This window comes from Pleurodeles waltl, chromosome 9, assembly GCF_031143425.1.
Source record: "Pleurodeles waltl isolate 20211129_DDA chromosome 9, aPleWal1.hap1.20221129, whole genome shotgun sequence".
In the NCBI taxonomy this organism is placed as follows: domain Eukaryota; kingdom Metazoa; phylum Chordata; class Amphibia; order Caudata; family Salamandridae; genus Pleurodeles; species Pleurodeles waltl.
In genome coordinates, this window is record NC_090448.1 from 999,975,432 (window position 1) to 999,992,679 (window position 17,248).

The 17,248-nt window shown below is 44.4% G+C and overlaps 1 protein-coding gene across 4 annotated transcripts in view; it reads right to left on the reverse strand.

Annotated features, from left to right (window-relative positions):
* Positions 1-17,248, reverse strand: part of BAHD1 (bromo adjacent homology domain containing 1) — a 486,847-nt gene that overhangs the window by 40,410 nt on the left and 429,189 nt on the right. For all 4 annotated transcript variants that reach the window (XM_069208580.1, XM_069208584.1, XM_069208581.1 and 1 more), the window contains exon 4: positions 3,640-3,799. In XM_069208580.1, coding sequence (XP_069064681.1) covers positions 3,640-3,799 — 160 coding nt within the window. The remainder of the gene's footprint in view (positions 1-3,639; positions 3,800-17,248) is intronic.

Here is a 17,248-nt window from a genome sequence, read left to right on the forward strand (position 1 = left end):
AAGACAATAAAAACCAACAAGATAGAAAAAACATGAGCTCGAGTTTAGTTCTTGATCAGTTGCTGTAAAGTAAATCAGTTACACTCGGAGTTTCCACCTATCACAGTAGAAGATAATCACCTCTGTGAGACTCCAATTCCCGCCTCAGAATTAGAAGTTGTCAAGTTCTACGGTGAGAGAGAGACAAGCCAAACCGCTGAAGAAGCCTCTGCTGCTGTTGCTATTGCTGTTTATTGCTATTAAATGGTATTTAGAAAAAACTCCTCTTCAGGGCTTGCTGAAATTACTTCTGGAAGTTAGTGAACAGAGAATAAGGACCACCACTCTTTTTTTGCTTCACCGCACACCTTTGGCAGTTTACTAGTAACTCTTTGCTCCCACTGCATATTAATGAAAAAATAGAAACCTGTTCTTGGAACTTCTCTAGTATGAGGCTCAGGTGCAGATTCTGTGATGGTGCTAATTCCGTTTCAGGTGCAAACTCCCATTGGTGAACTGTGAGAGAGTTGAAAGCACATACTAATCCTTTCCACATATGCAATAAGGAGCTGCAAAAGTGCAGATGCTGGTACACAACAACCCCTCCAAGGACATGATTGCGACTACACACAATTCCAGTCTGTGTGTAATCTCCAGTTTGCACGTGAGACAGGCTTCCAAGTCAGGGGATATTTGCACATGCGCTAACTGTGCATGTGGTATCTGTTTAAGTACAAATTCTAATCTCTAGGCTATTCATCAACAAGTTTACACCAGTAAAACTTGTTGAGAATCTTGCAGCAAAACATCGTGAAATTTAGATTTGTGCACCTTGGAATGTGTTTCAGGATATGCAAATCGCAAGTTTCCACCCTGATTGTATTCCACGGTGACAGGTTAGAAGAAAATAGTTACCTGTAACAATAGCTCTCCAGCTCTGGTATCTTTCAAAGAGTCACATGCACAAATTATCCTCTGTATTGAGCTGGGTGTCCCATGGTAACATTAACATGGCAGTATAATGTTAAACATAGTCCAAGAAGCTGTAAATCTTCTCATTTTAGTAGCCTAACAACCTCTTTGAAAAAGAACAAAAGTTCAGCTAATGAGGTGAGATCCTATTGAAGACCTCAAGGCTAGAGTCTACTTTTCCTCAGATTTTGTTGTACAAGTGTGAAGATTTACAATAACAGACGAAGTTCTTGCTGAGAGAAGGGTGGCCAGCATTTGAATCCTTAAAAGATACCAAAGCTTGAGAACTGTTACAGGCAGTGGTGGCCGGCAGCTTTGAGGGGGAGGGGGGCGGGCGGGGCACATACACAAACACACTCATTCTTTCACACACAGACACGCACGCACGCACATCCATTAACAACACTCATACCATTCAAACATGCACGCACGCACCAAACATTCATTTTAAAACATCACACACACTAATTCTTTCACACACGCACGCACATCCATTAACATTCATACCATTCAAACATGCACGCATGCACCAAACATTCATTTTAAAAGATCGCACACGCTCATTCTTTCACACACACATGCACGCATGCACATCCATTAACCACACTCATAACACTCAAACATGCACGCGTGCACCAAACATTCAATTTAAAACATCACACACATACACACACACACTTACCTTCAGCCTCCAGGTCCCAGGAGGGTGGGGACTGCTGCCTTCCCTCATTGGCTGACCTGAGGTCAGCCAATGAGGGAAGGCAACAGTCCCAGCCTCAGCCTAGTCACAGAGACTGCTTAGCATGTCTGCTCCTGGCTGCCTGACCTGAACATGAAGTGTGTCTGTCAGGCTGACCTTTGTTCAGCCTGACAGACACTCTTCATGAGGGGCAAAAGGTGGGGGGGCGTGGCCCCTCCGCCCTAAAGGACTGGTTAAAGGTAAGTGAGTATTTTCTTCTCATCACTGGATCTACCATAGACTCATATGCTCAATTTAGAATAGCAAGCAGTATGTTAAGGCAGTATACAAGTCTAGCAGTGGATGGCGGGTAAAGCAAAACTGGGCTCACCTTACAGAAATAAACGACAGAGGACCAACTGCCCCAGTGCTGCAAATCTTTGTACAGTTACTTCTAGACTAGAGTCTTCAGTAAAGGTATTTTGATTCTTCCAGGTGGCTGCTCTGCATATGCGTGCCAACAGCACTTGGGCAAACAGCGTTGCAGAAGAGGAGACACTTCTTATGGTCTGAGCTGTAACAAGGCCTTGAAGTGGTCTGCCTTGTTTTGTATGACAGAACATTCTTGCCACTGCACCCAATGTGCTATATCTTGTTTAGAGACAGGCTGCCTAGATTTACGAAAGCCCTTATTCCTATTGATGTAGAAGTTAAGACACTTACTGATATACAGTGTGTGCAGCACTTTTTCGGGTATGCTAGAGGGGATTAGAAAAGGTCTTCTACACCACTGGCTTATTCAAGTGAAAGCCAGTAGAAATCCTAGGAATAAAATAACGATGTGTTCTTAATTCCACTCTGTCTTTCTAAAATTGGAGAAATGGTTCTTTATTGTCATTGCTTTTTTTTTCCACTAAGACTCCTGACTGGTGTTAATGCTAGGTGAAACGTGATCTTCCAAGATATGTATGCTATACCTGCTTTATGGATCAGCTCAAACAGGCTTTACATAAGATGTGAAAGGACAGTGTTTAGTTGCCATGAAACTGGAGGACATCTCACTGGGGAGAACATTCTGAAGAGGCCTTTGGTGAAGTCCTTCACCAACCTTCCTGCAATGGACTTTGGATGAGGCATGTCTAAAACCTGACTATCCTAATTCAAGCAATTATGGGAGGATCTGGTGAGACAATGCTGTTAACAGATGAAGGCGCTGGTATTTACACAAGAAGCAGAATCTTTTCCATTTTTCTCTGTATGTTTTATTTGTGGATGATTTTCTGGCCAGTGGAAGTTATTCTACACTTGGGAAATTTAGGCAGTGAATCTCATTGCCCTCAGGACGTAAGCTGTTAAATTAACTGATGCTGGGTCGGGATGAGAAATTTGGCTGTTGGATCAAGGCAGCTGGTCTGTGGATTCATTTGATCATACCTGTGGTGCTTCTGATAAGAGAATGAGCTTTGTCTTTGTGAACTAGAATTATCTGGGCCATGCTTAGGCTACTAATATGAGAAGGTACTCTTGTCCCATTTTGCTCAGAACTCTTGGAATGAGTTTAAGTGGATGAAAAGTATAGATTAATGCGACCATTCCTCCAGGCTCCAGCAGCTTGTGCTTACTGGCATAATATCAGCCTTTGTGGTTAGTGTTGGTGGAAAACAGATTAAGGTTTGGCTTTCCCTGGTAATGGGAGAACTTGTTCAAATAGGTTTGGTTCAATACCCATTTGTGATATTTTCCTGCATATTTGATAAGTGTGTCTATCTAGTCTTTGACTGCACTTGGCAAGCACTCTACTGATAACACGGGTTGGTACTACAAAGAGGCCAAATAAAAATAAACACTGACAAATGTTCTCAATTTATTGCTATGAAATTGTAAGCATTCAGGAAAGATTTCTGCTTTGAGAACTAATATCATGAGACTCATTCAACCAAATATGTTTGCCATTAAGGATAAATACATCATGTTTTTGTGACATAACATATATTTCATAAGATTCCTACCTGTGCTTGGATCCTCCCAAAGAGCTGAAATCTTTGCCACGTATGGCATGGATTTTTTTCGTGGACCAGACTTCAGAAGCACTGTGTCTCGTACCCTGATAATTTCACCATCTCGCTCCACAGCCTGGTAACTCTTACGAACAGCAGGTTCTGGTTCGCTCTAGAAGAAACATTAGAATATGAGAATTCAACTTAGCACAAGCCTAAATGTTGGAAGATTACACAACAAAGTCAAACCCAGGCAGACAACATATCAGCACATAATGGGTATTTGCATTAGACAAACAGCCAAACATAGACGGCTAGAAGTTGTACTGTTACAAAGGCCTAGCACTTTGATACTTTTAGAAGAAGGCATATTTATATACTGTCCCCAGGATCTTTATACAAACCACAGTGAACACATATAAGGCCAGAGTCACAAAGGCAGGTGCAAAGAACAACATGCATTAGTTGCGCTTAAGAAAGGTAATGATTTACATCCATTTGGCAGACTCACTAAATTTAGCAACTTATACAGGAGTAAATCTTGGGTGAACCATCCATGTAAATGAACTAGGTGTTTTAAAAAAAACTGGCTTACGTTTATTTTCCAACCATATGAACATACACAGATTCTAGAAATTTAAATGTAACAATTACTTCTTGGCTCATTTTAACATTTAGGATTATTTTCATATTAAATGTGTATCCTTCCTACAACAACTTCTGACAAATGTATACTTTTTTTAAAAACACTTTCCTACAGTTGCTGCATTTACAGCTGAATGTTAAGCTGTAACTTAAACATCTAGTTTACCAGTGTTGGTGTTTATCACATTTCCATTAAACCTTCCTGACGTGTAAATGGCTACTAGTATCAGCTTATTTGAAATCTTTGTGTGCCCAGCATATGTAGTGGAATAGCACATTCTTTTCTACCTGCTTTGAGTTTTGTGACTCAGACACAGGATAAGCATTTGGTCTGACCACTGCTTCATGAACTACAAATCAGACTCTGGGGCTGATTATGATCTCGCCAATACGGCGGTGGTGAGGCTGCTGTCCAGGCGGCAGCCTCACTCCAGTTAAAATAAGATGTTTCCACCCGGCTGACAGTGCGCATTCCGTGGTGCTGGCAGGGGGCCGGCATAGTTGTGGGCAATGCAAGGGCCCCCATGTAGCCCCCTGCACTTGTTCTCCGCCAGCATTTTCATGTCAGTCAGACCGCCATGAAAAGGCTGGTGGAGAACAAGGTGGTAATCAATATGACGGCGCTGACTTCAGCGCCACCGTGGATGATTACAACCACAACCATCATCATCCTGTTGGAATCACTGATCGTAGCAGAGGCAGAGGTCTTTTGGCAGTCTGACCTCCAAACTCTTAATTTGACAGTAGGACCATTAAAGCCGCAGTGGTCCGGAAGCCACCGCAAGTCTGGCGGTCTAGTGACCGCCAAACTCGTAATTAGGCCATTAATTTACTCAGCCTAATTGTGGTACACCTGCCCTATAAACTTGCATCAAACTATGTGATCCAAGGCATATTTTATTTCACAATCACATTTTTCTGTATTATCACATATGAGGGCGCCTTTAAATATGTGAGTCCATCCTGTCTGCTGTAGAAAAACTATTTGTGCTTGATTTAACAGACTTAACTTTGACCCCACATATGATAAGACTCTAGCCCTCATAGGGTACACATGATGCCTGACTTGTCTCTTAGCCCACTAACAGCATTGTCATCAGGGCAGTGCCAGGAATGTTTCTCATTTCATGTTTAAGAGCTCTTACTTGTAATAAATATATTACTGAAGAATAATGTGATAGCACTGAGTTCATTTACAGACAGCACAATTTCCATTGAAACGGTCAAACCTTCCCAATGACAAGCGATTTTACTGATAAATCTATATAGAGTACAAGGATAATGTGTGGAACTTGGGTTTCAGCAAATATTGTTTATTTGCACATCACCAAGTAAAGTGTTCTGAATTGTTTTGATCCTATTAAACTCTGTTTCCATCAAACTTCAGAATTACCAAAACGTGCTTTCCTAACTGCTATTTTTTAATAGCTGTACAGTTCGTTTACAAGCTATTCAAGTGTTGGAAAAAAACCTGACATCCTATAGCATTTCATTTCACACTACCTTATCAAACGGTTCACTTTACAAAATCCTCTCACCTTGCACCCAGGGAAAGAGAAGTAAACACAAATCTCCGGGATAAAATAGGCAGAAATGTGCAAGAAGACATTCACTGAGATTTGACCTTTGTCTCTGAAAGCAAAGCAAAGCAAACGTGACAAGATAAAAACAAGATTTAAAGCCATCTATATTGATCATTCACTTTCCGAATGAATAAACACCTGTTCTTTGACAGCTGAAGCTCTCACACCAGAAAGGACTATCAGACCCTAAAAATAGCTTGCACTGATAAAAACTGACTCGCCATAGTGAGTGGGCAAGTAGATCTTTCTAGGCCTGCAGATGTTTCATAAATGTGCCTCCCTAAAATCAGTTCCATCAGACGATATAAAAAAAGGAGAGATTTGTAATGGACACCCAGATAAGGAAGTTACTGAGATTTTCTTCTACTCTCAGTTGATAAAGGAATTGTGGTATAAGATTAAATATTTACAGAAATAAAATAATTCACAATACTGAAATAAAAAAAGAACAAACAACATTTTAAAATCAACTCAGGGTAGAACTGAAAGAAGGAAATGAAGATTTTTCAGGATGACAATTTGGATAAAGGGGGTTTAAAAATAAAGGTACAAAATACAAGAGATTATGTAAAAGGGTGCCAACAATACATTATCATTATGAATGTTTAAACGTTGATGAGTGAGATGAGATTGAAAATCATGCTTAAGAGATGTAGTCAAGGAAAAGAAAAATCTCCTAACCCACCCACATTCTGTGTTTTTTCTTGGGATATGCATGGTTTACAGAGACTTTTAAAATTAAGGAAAATTGATCAAATCTTTGCTAAATACGATCTAATATGTCTCCAAGGAACATGACTGTGTGGCGAAATGCAAACATTTGATGGGTTTATTCAAACAAATGCAAAAGCAAAAGCAAAAGGAACGGGACTGGCCTCAGAAGATTTATCATGTCTTTTCTCTACTAAGATCTAAATAGATGTGATTCTTTTGAATACCAAATGTGACTACATACAGATTAACCAAGCTAAGCTATATCACAACACCACCCATACCAATACATTAACAATAGCTAATGTATATGTATTATTATCTGATAAGTGGTAAAATGTGAGACAATTCCATCTGCTCAAGGTCGATTAGAGTAAAAATAATGGACACCCTTTTGAATAGTCCTATCGTAATGGGCTTTTTAACTTGAGAAATAATCCACAATTTGAATCTCTAAAGAACAACGATACATTATCAGCCTATCAAATCACTCCCACTCTTTACGGACTGCACAACATCAAAATTGGACAGAAATATACAATTAAAATTGAGAAACTGTGGTTGATTTTGTTTGAAATGCCGCTTTTCCACAACCACCCGTCCCCCCCCGTCCCCCCCCCACGGGTGCACAATAATTCACGCTGGGAATGCAACGTCCTATTGATATGATTTTATACCTGCTTTGTATTTTACATTAATTTTATAATCCCAATTTCTTCAAACGGATGGTAGTTACGAATGCAGGTACAGCATAATCAAGGAGAAAGAAGAACGAGTTACTTACCTTCGGTAACGACTTTTCTGGTGGATACATTAGCTACCTGTGGATTCCTCACCTCATGAATACTCCCATGGCGCCAGCATTCTACGGAAATCTTCTTACTAGTCTCTGCACGTCGACGAGGACGTCACTGTCTCGCACGCGACGCCGTCTGACGTCATACAGGCAATAAGAGGTCCTCGACGACGTGCGGACGTCAGTACCAATCATTTTTTACGTGCATGAGAACAACCAGGCAATGCAATGAAAGAACAAAGCAACATCCATTATATTGTAAAAATACACCACATTGTATGAATAACTGTAAATCTTTTTATGTACATATATATATATATATATATATATAAAACTCTCTCTTTTAAAATATATACACACACCAAGTATATACATAAAGATATATACACATATACCCATATATATATAAATATATTATATATATATACATCTATTGCACCCTCAAAGACCAAGAGGAGCACACTCAAGGATTACTTGGCAAGACCATAAAGGCAACGGGGAGGCGGGTGGGACCGTGAGGAATCCACAGGTAGCTAATGTATCCACCAGAAAAGTCGTTACCGAAGGTAAGTAACTCGTTCTTCTGATGGATACAACTACCTGTGGATTCCTCACCTCATGAATAGAGTCCCAAAGCAGTACCACGCCCGGCGGTGGGTGCCTAAATGGTCAAACCAAGAAATCCTGCAGCACTGACCGTGCAAAATGGCCGTCCCTTCTAACCTCAGAATCTAAACAGTAATGTTTTGCAAAAGTGTGAAGGGACGACCAAGTTGCGGCCTTGCAGATGTCGACCACAGGAACACCTCTGGCTAAGGCCGAAGTGGCCGACTTAGCTCTGGTGGAATGAGCTCTAATGCCCTCAGGAGGATCCTTCTTTGCCAAAGAGTAACATATTTTAATGCAAAGAACAACCCACCTGGATAGTGTTCTCTTGTGGACTGCCTTTCCTCTCCTCTTGCCCACGTATCCAATAAACAGCTGATCCTCCAGCCTGAAATCCTTTGTTCTATCGATAAAGAAGCTCAACGCTCTCTTTGGGTCCAGACGGTGCAGTCTTTCTTCCTCTTTGGAAGGATGAGGCGGAGGATAGAACGTGGACAAAGTAATTGCCTGAGCCAAATGGAAGGGTGAAACAACCTTCGGGAGGAAAGCAGCCTTGGTCCTCAACACCACCTTATCCCCATAAAAAGTTGTATAAGGGGGTTTTACTGATAAGGCCTGCAACTCACTCACTCTCCTTGCTGATGTTATAGCTATCAGGAAGACTGTTTTTAAAACCAAATACCTCAAGGGGCAAGAATGCATAGGTTCAAAAGGGGACCCCATAAGGAAAGTCAGGACTAAGGACAAATCCCATTGCGGCATAACGAATGGCTTTGGAGGATATTGATTTAGAAGACCTTTCAAGAATCTGATAACAATAGGGGATTTAAATAAAGATGGTTGGTCTGGAAGACATATGAAGGCTGACAAGGCCGATAAATAACCTTTAATGGTAGCCACTGCACAACCTTTCTGCGCCAGAGATAGAGCAAAAGACAAAACGTCCGATAGATGAGCATGTAAAGGATCAATCTGCCTCTCTCCACACCACGCAACAAATTTAGACCACCTATTAGCGTAGATAGATTTAGTGGAGTGTCGCCTGGCCGCTAATATAACATCCACTACCTCAGGCGGGAGAGAGAAGGAACTCAGGTTGCCCCGTTCAATCTCCAGGCATGTAGGTGCAGACTCTGGAGGTTGGGGTGTAGAACCTGCCCCTGCGACTGTGAGAGGAGGTCTGCCCTGAAAGGGAGACGGAGCGGCGGGCACGTTGAGAGTTGGAGAAGGTCGGAGTACCACACCCTCCTTGGCCAATCCGGAGCTATTAAGAGTACTAGAGCCCGGTCTTGGCGAATCTTCCTCAATACTCGAGGAATCAAGGGTATGGGAGGAAACGCGTAAAGCAACTGGCCGCACCAGGTCATTTGAAACGCATCCCCCAACGCTTCCTGCATTGGATACTGAAGGCTGCAGAACAACGGACAATGCGCGTTCTCTCGAGTGGCGAACAGATCTACCCGAGGAAACCCCCACTTCTGGAAGATTAAACGGATTTGATCTGGATGGAGACGCCACTCGTGGTCTGCCGAGAAGTGGCGACTGAGACTGTCCACACGCACGTTCAAGACTCCGGCCAGATGGTTTGCTATCAAGCAAATCCGATGGTCCTTTGCCCAGGACCATAGTCGAAGAGCTTCTCTGCAGAGAAGGTACGACCCCACTCCTCCCTGCTTGTTTATGTACCACATCGTGGTAGTATTGTCCGTTAGGACCTGTACCGACTGACCACAAAGGGAAGGGAGGAAGGCCTTGAGAGCCAGACGTACAGCCCGTAACTCTAACAGATTGATGTGAAAAATCTGTTCCTCTGGAGACCAAAGACCTTTGATCTCCAGATCCCCCAGATGAGCTCCCCACCCTAGAGTGGAAGCATCCGTTATGACTGTGGCCACTGGTGGCGACTGCTGGAACGGCTTTCCTTGTGAAAGATTGTTGCTTGCAATCCACCACTTCAAATCCACAGCAGCATCTCTGGAGATCTTGACAGTACCCTCTAGATCCCCTCTGTGTTGAGACCACTGCCTTCGGAGGCACCACTGAAGAGCCCTCATGTGCCAGCGAGCATGCGTGACCAACAGAATGCAGGAGGCAAAAAGACCGAGCAGACGAAGGACCTTGAGGACTGGAACTACCGCTCCATTTCGAAACATTGGAACCAAATCCTGAATATCTCGAATCCGCTGAGGCGGAGGAAAGGCCCGACCCAATGTTGTATCCAGTACTGCCCCTATGAACAGGAGGCGCTGAGAGGGCTCCAGGTGAGATTTGGGCTCGTTCACCGAAAAGCCCAGGTCGAACAACAACTGGGTTGTTGACTGCAGATGACGCAACACAAGCTCCGGGGACTTGGCTTTGATCAACCAATCGTCCAAGTAAGGGAATACTGCTATCCCCTTCCTTCTGAGCTCTGCCGCAACCACCGACATCACCTTCGTGAAGACTCGAGGTGCTGAAGTAAGACCAAACGGAAGGACCGCAAACTGGTAGTGTTGCGATCCCACCACAAACCGGAGATACTTCCTGTGTGACTTGAGTATCGGGATATGAAAGTAAGCATCCTGCAAGTCGACAGACACCATCCAGTCTTCCATGTTCAACGCCAAAAGCACCTGTGCTAGGGTCAGCATCTTGAACTTTTCCTGCTTGAGGAACCAATTCAAGATCCTCAGGTCCAGAATTGGTCTCAAACGACCATCCTTCTTGGGAATCAGGAAATACCTTGAGTAAACTCCTTGACCCCTTTCCTGCTCCGGGACCAACTCCACCGCGCCCTTTAAAAGGAGGACTTCTACCTCCTGTTCTAGCAACAGGAGGTGTTCTTGTGAACAATACGAAGGGCGGGGCGGGATGAGGGGCGGAAACTCCCGAAAGGGAAGGGTGTAGCCTTTTCCCACAACACTGAGAACCCAAGTGTCCGACGTAACAGTCTCCCATTTGGTGAGAAAATGCTGTAATCTTCCCCCTACAGGAGAGGAGTGAGTGGGAAATGGTGGAAGCCTAAGGCTGCTTCCCCTGCTGCACCCCGCCAGAGGATGAGGAAGAGGCAGAGTGCTGCTGAGAGGCTCCCCTGGTGCGGACCCTACCCCTCCCCCTAAAAGATCTATAGGGGTGGGAAGAGGCAGGTTGCGGATATCTTCCCCGAAAGGAAGAGGAGGAAGAGCCACGCCCAAATCCACGAAACCTCCTGAAGAATCTGGAAGAGGCCGTGGAAGAAGGAGCTTGGAGTCCCAACGACTTAGCCGTGGCCCTGCTCTCCTTAAAACGTTCCAAGGCCGAATCAGCCTTAGCCCCAAACAGTTTGTCCCCATCAAACGGGAGATCCAACAATGTGGACTGTACATCTGCCGAAAAGCCCGAGTTACGGAGCCAGGCCTGTCTCCTTTCCACCACAGTTGTGCCCATTGCTCTGGCTACCGAGTCGGTGGTATCCAGTCCCGTCTGAATAATTTGGGTCGCAGCAGCCTGGGCATCAGAGACAAGATCCAAAAGACCCTGGGGAAGCTCTGTAAACGAAGAGGAGATGTCATCCATCAGAGCATGAATATACCTCCCCAGGATACAGGTCGCATTAGTGGCCTTTAACGCCAGACTGCAGGACGAAAAAATCTTCTTCGACTGCGCCTCTAGCTTTTTTGAGTCTCTGTCCCCAGGCACCGTCGGGAAAGAACCAGGCGCTGACTTGGACGAACAGGAGGCCTGCACTACCAAGCTCTCCGGCGTAGGGTGCCTAGATAGGAAACCAGGATCAGTTGGAGCCGTCCGATACCTCCTGGCCACGGCTCTGTGAACTGCTGGGGAAGATGCCGGCCTCTTCCACACCTCTAAAACCGGATCCAGCAGAGCGTCATTAAAAGGTAACAGAGGCTCCGCCGCGGCTGAGGCCGGATGCAACACCTCCGTCAAAAGGTTTTGTTTTGCCTCCACCACCGGCAAAGGCAGGTCCAAAAAACTAGCTGCCTTCCGTACCACTGTATGAAAGGAAGCAGCTTCCTCAGTATATTCCCCCGGGGACGAAAGGTCCCACTCAGGGGAAGTGTCCAGCCCACTGGCCGACTCCAGTCCACGCAGCCCATCACCCGAGTCCTCTAGCTCTCCTTCCTCTAGGGCTCGTTGGTACTCCTGCTCTTCTAGTACCCGGAGAGCACGCCTCCTTGAATGCAGTCGTTGCTCAATCCGCGGAGTCGACAATGCCTCCGCCGAAGTCGGAGATCGGCGCCGATCTTCCGAAGCCACCGACGCCGCATCCGGCGCCACGGGTAACTTCGGCGCCGACTGAAGAGCAGCTGAAACAGATGGACCCACCGGAGTCACAGGCCGAAATCTCGACGTCGACGGGATGGAAATCCCTGGGGCCAATCCCTCCGAAGCCACCGGAGCGGCCACCGGCGCCGACACTGGCGCCGAGCCCACGTTCCCAAACGGGAGAAAGGGCATAAAGGGTGCCGGCCGAAGAGGCGCAGGATCACCCAAAGAAAAGGCCAAAGGCCCAGCCGGAGCACCCCCTGGAGCCATCTGTTGGAAGATGGCATACATCGCATTCAAGAATGCGGAACTATCGGCTCCAGGGGTGGGAAAAGCCGGGTACTGGGGTGCCTGTCTCGGAGGCGACCCCGACTCCGGCCTCGGCGTCTGCGCCGGAGAAAACACTTGAGGCTCCAATACCTCAATCACCGACGCCTGTCCAGGCGAAGTTGGTGACGCCGGAGAGGGCAACGGCGTCGAAGGATGCGGCGTCACCGTGGGGCTGACCTCCCATGTCTTTCGGCGCCGATCCGGAGACCTGGAACGAGCCTCCCTTGAATGACGCCGAGATTCTCTACGGCGCCGGGAGTCTCGATGACGCCGATGTTTTGGAGAAGACTTCTTGTGATGCTTCTCCTTTGACTTGGCCATAAACAGCTTCGCCTCACGTTCTTTAAGGGCCTTCGGATTCATGTGCTGACATGAATCACAAGTCGAGACGTCGTGGTCGGAGCTCAAACACCAAAGGCAATCGGAATGAGGATCCGTCACCGACATCTTGCCTCCACACTCACGACAAGGCTTAAATCCAGACTTTCTCTGCGACATTATTTCCACAGAGAAAGAGTACGCAGCAAGATATACACTGTAACCGCAAGAGTAACAGTTGCTCCCTCGAAGATAACCGTTTCGAATGCACGGAAAAAAGGGAACTGACGTCCGCACGTCGTCGAGGACCTCTTATTGCCTGTATGACGTCAGACGGCGTCGCGTGCGAGACAGTGACGTCCTCGTCGACGTGCAGAGACTAGTAAGAAGATTTCCGTAGAATGCTGGCGCCATGGGAGTATTCATGAGGTGAGGAATCCACAGGTAGTTGTATCCATCAGAAAAGGTCCTTTTACTACAAGTAGGATGTCCAAGACATTTAACAACTCACAAACCTATAACTGAATGTGAGGGAATACATTTGGGATGAAATGTATGGGTATAAATAGTTGGTGTAAGTAAGTGGTGATCGAGATGGTGAAGTGACAACGTAACTTTATGAAGGCAGAATAATGCATTGTTGATAAATGAAAATATAATGGAATAAAACAAAAAGGATGGTTTGATTCACATTGTCAAAGTAGGTGAAAGAGGGGAGAAGGGATGCACATGGAGGAGGATGCTGTAAGGTGATCAGAATATAAGTCTGTAGTAAAAAAGGAAAGGGGGCTTTTTATAATACAAATTGGGAATACACCATATCCGCAATATCATTCAGAGATATAATTCAATTTTGGAAATTAGTTCAATTCAGTATAGGAAGGGGGGCAAAACTGACTACATTGTAAAGTCTCAGAAAAGGCATGAATAAACCACTTGGAAGAAACCTAAAGCAGACACTATAATGAGTCAGTTGCAGATGAATATAAGCATGATGGACAATTATTAAGTAGGTTTTCTGAAATAAAAAGTTTAAAAAAAAAAAAACTATCATGGCACTTACATCTTCAAGAGCAGCCAGACCAGATACATTTATGGCATTAACGATAACAACTGATCTAGATTAATGGGCTAAGTTCTTTGTTGTGGTACTCAAGTCTACAAAATTAACAGGGGTGTTTATAGAGATCTAGCAAGTGGCCACAATAAAGCCTATAACTCCCCTGATCCGAAGAATTATAGAAAAATAATTATTATTGAGGTAGGAGATAAGGTTAATGCAAATTTATTCTCCATAGGTTAAATAAATGGATTGAGGAAAAGGATTTAATTCCAATTTTGTTGTTATATGGAATTCTGGGCAGCATTTGGTGTGGTGATGCATGAGATACAAAAAAAATATGAATTAGAAGAGTTGGAAAACTGGGGTATCTTATTAGGAATATTGAGAGAACTCCATAGGGAGAACTGGGCAGGAGCAGAATTGAAAATAGTACAGGATCAACTAAAATTCCAATCAGAAATGGGTTATGACCAGACTGTGTGTTGGCACCCACACTGTTTGCACTTTAATGGATTTGCCTTTCGTTTTGTCGAGTACAGTTTTTTTTCAGCAAAGATGGGAGGTTGTCATTTGTCTTGTCTCATTTATGCTGATGAACTGGGGATTATGGACATGACACAAATAGGATTACAAAGGAAACTGGAATCTATCTACAGATCATATGAATCAAAAAGGGTAGTTAATATTGTGGATATAACTAAAATCATGGCCTTTGGGCCCAGGAAGAAACCGTTTCGATGGTATATAAGCAAAACAATGGTGGAGGAAGTTAACTATTATAGATATATGGGTATGCACCATTCAGGGTACTTAAGTTAGAAAATGTCTTTGGATAATTCTGTCCATTACTTACCATTGTGGATAGAGTAAATGTAAGAAAGTTTACAGTGGCCCAGACCAAGTCCCACAGTTGACAGCATACAAAGCAATGGCTCAAACCGAATTGCTGCATGGGACAGAAGCTTTATATATGAATCGGGCAAGGAATTGGGATGGAACTGAGGGTCAATGCATGCAATCCCTTTTGAAGTTGCTTAAATCTTGAATTGTACAGGTAATTCAAATAGATGTAAGTCTGACATCCTGGTATGTAACATCAGGGAGACAATCTCTACAGTTTTGGAACAGATGATTAATCTCAGGGGAAGATAAAACTGCCTCCTTCTGTAGAAAGGAAGTGTTGGGCAGTGATTTAAAATGGACTGCAAGATTGTGAAAACAACTGGAGAAGATTACATAACAACTCTCACTACACTCTCATTTTTACACCCTCAATAAGGTTATCTGAATCAGAAATACAATAAAGGACAGAAATTGCTTTCAGACAAAATATTTTTTGCTATTTATTGCTGATCTGATTATTATGAAACATTACGAAAATAAAGTAGGTCTAACTTACTTATTGTGAAATTAATTTATTAAAGCTAGTAGGCCTTTACAGGTGGATTAGTATTAGACTGGGTTGAAAGCCGTAGACATGTATTTTGTTACATGGAATCTCGCAGATTAATTTAGTAAGCAAGGATTTTGGTGTCAGCAATCCCCTCGGGTAAACCTTTTGTTCCTGGCCATCTTCTGCAGCTTGTGCCTCAGTCTTGTAGGCTGGAGTAGTTTGATTCTGATGTCCTGGGGTTTGTCCTACTACTGCTCTGTAAGCCCTACAGTATCTGACTCTTAGTAGTAGCAATGGCAAACAGTCACAAGCTTCCCAGAGAGTTAGATGGAGGTGTGCATGCTCAGAACTCAACAAGCAACCAGCAGCGCAATACCAGATTGTCCAGCTCAGTGTTTTCCTTTAGGATAGAATAGTATTTTAACACACACTCAAAAATGAATACTACACATAACAGTGTACAAGTACAATTACTACACTAACCACTTAGGCTACTATGTCTCGGATATTGGTCCCTTTCTCCAGCATGCATGTTCTTTTGCTCCCTCTTCTAGGAGGTGATGCGTTGGTTGGAGGTCCTACCAGCGATCAGAGAGGCCGCAGCAGCCGGCAGTGGAGACCACTGCACTGAGCACTTGCAGGCGAGCAGGCCTGTGGTGAAGACACTGGCCTCCTTCTAACCTATCCACTTCAGGGCCCTGGGTGAGACATGATGTTTGGGCCACAGCGGTCAGAGGTACAGGGCAGCTGCAGGAGAGACTGCACTCATGATTCTCAGGGCACACAGACCGTACGCTACAACTTCTTTTTCTCGCAGACAACACACCGCTGAGGGTCAAGTTGCTTCTGCCTCCTTCTAGAGTCACTTCTCGTGTTGACAAGCTCCTTTCTTCTCTTAGCAGGTAGGTTGGCTTCTGAATGCTTCAGGTCAGAGGAACAGCGTTCTTCCATCAAAGCAAGAGATGTGCCCTCACCTCTGGGAAGATGGCTGTCAGGCAGACACCACCTCTGACTGCACAGAAGTCCTTTGAATATGCCACAGAACACTCCCTTCCTTTGCCAAAGAGAACTTGTAAGTGGTACAAGTAGGACAGTGCCTCTCTTATGCAATGTGAAATCAGGCAGATGTGGATTCACTTTTGCACTTTCAGAACCAGTTTATTGTGTTTTTTCTCTCAGGTGGCTGCTCTCCAGACATAGCTTTTGTATAGCATTATGCTCCTCACAGCATGGTGGTCTCCCCTGAAGCACTCACAACAGAGACAAAGAGAGGTGTGAGCTTTCACAGCCAAACTGACCAGTGATCAAATAAGAGCAAACGGTTGGCCTCATCAAAAGCAATTGTTTCATCTTCAACAGCTAAGACTGCAGTCCCCCCTTCACTTCCACACAATCTAACAAATGGCAGTGCTACCGGAAGACAAATCACCAGTACCTCACAGCAAAAGAGCTAACTGAATTTTTAACTTGTTTCTTCTGCCCTCACTTCAGTGTCTGTCTCCTCTCACGAGCTTCAGGAATGTTAGCAATAAACATCCACTGTCTGGTAAAACAATCTTACCCCCATTTTGTGCACATAAAAAGGCTAGGGGCTTTCAAAACGAAAAACCCATTACAAGGACAATAGTTTTCTGTTAACATAATGAGGACACACTTGCAGCGCCCGTCCAGGTCACAAGTCAGGCCCCAGACTGCGCTCATGTCAAGGACTGGCCGCTCCATGCAGACACTAGATTAATATACACAACTGCACACCATGCAAGTCCAAACACCTGGAGTTGAAGATTTTCACAGTGCTATTCCTTGTTAGATCTTCTTAAAAGGGGCTACGTACTGTTTTGCTAATTGTAGTTTTATACAACTTGTAATTTGTGATTGTGTGCTTGATGGCCGTCTTTTGAGAAAGCTTATGCTCAACACAGTAAAGTGGA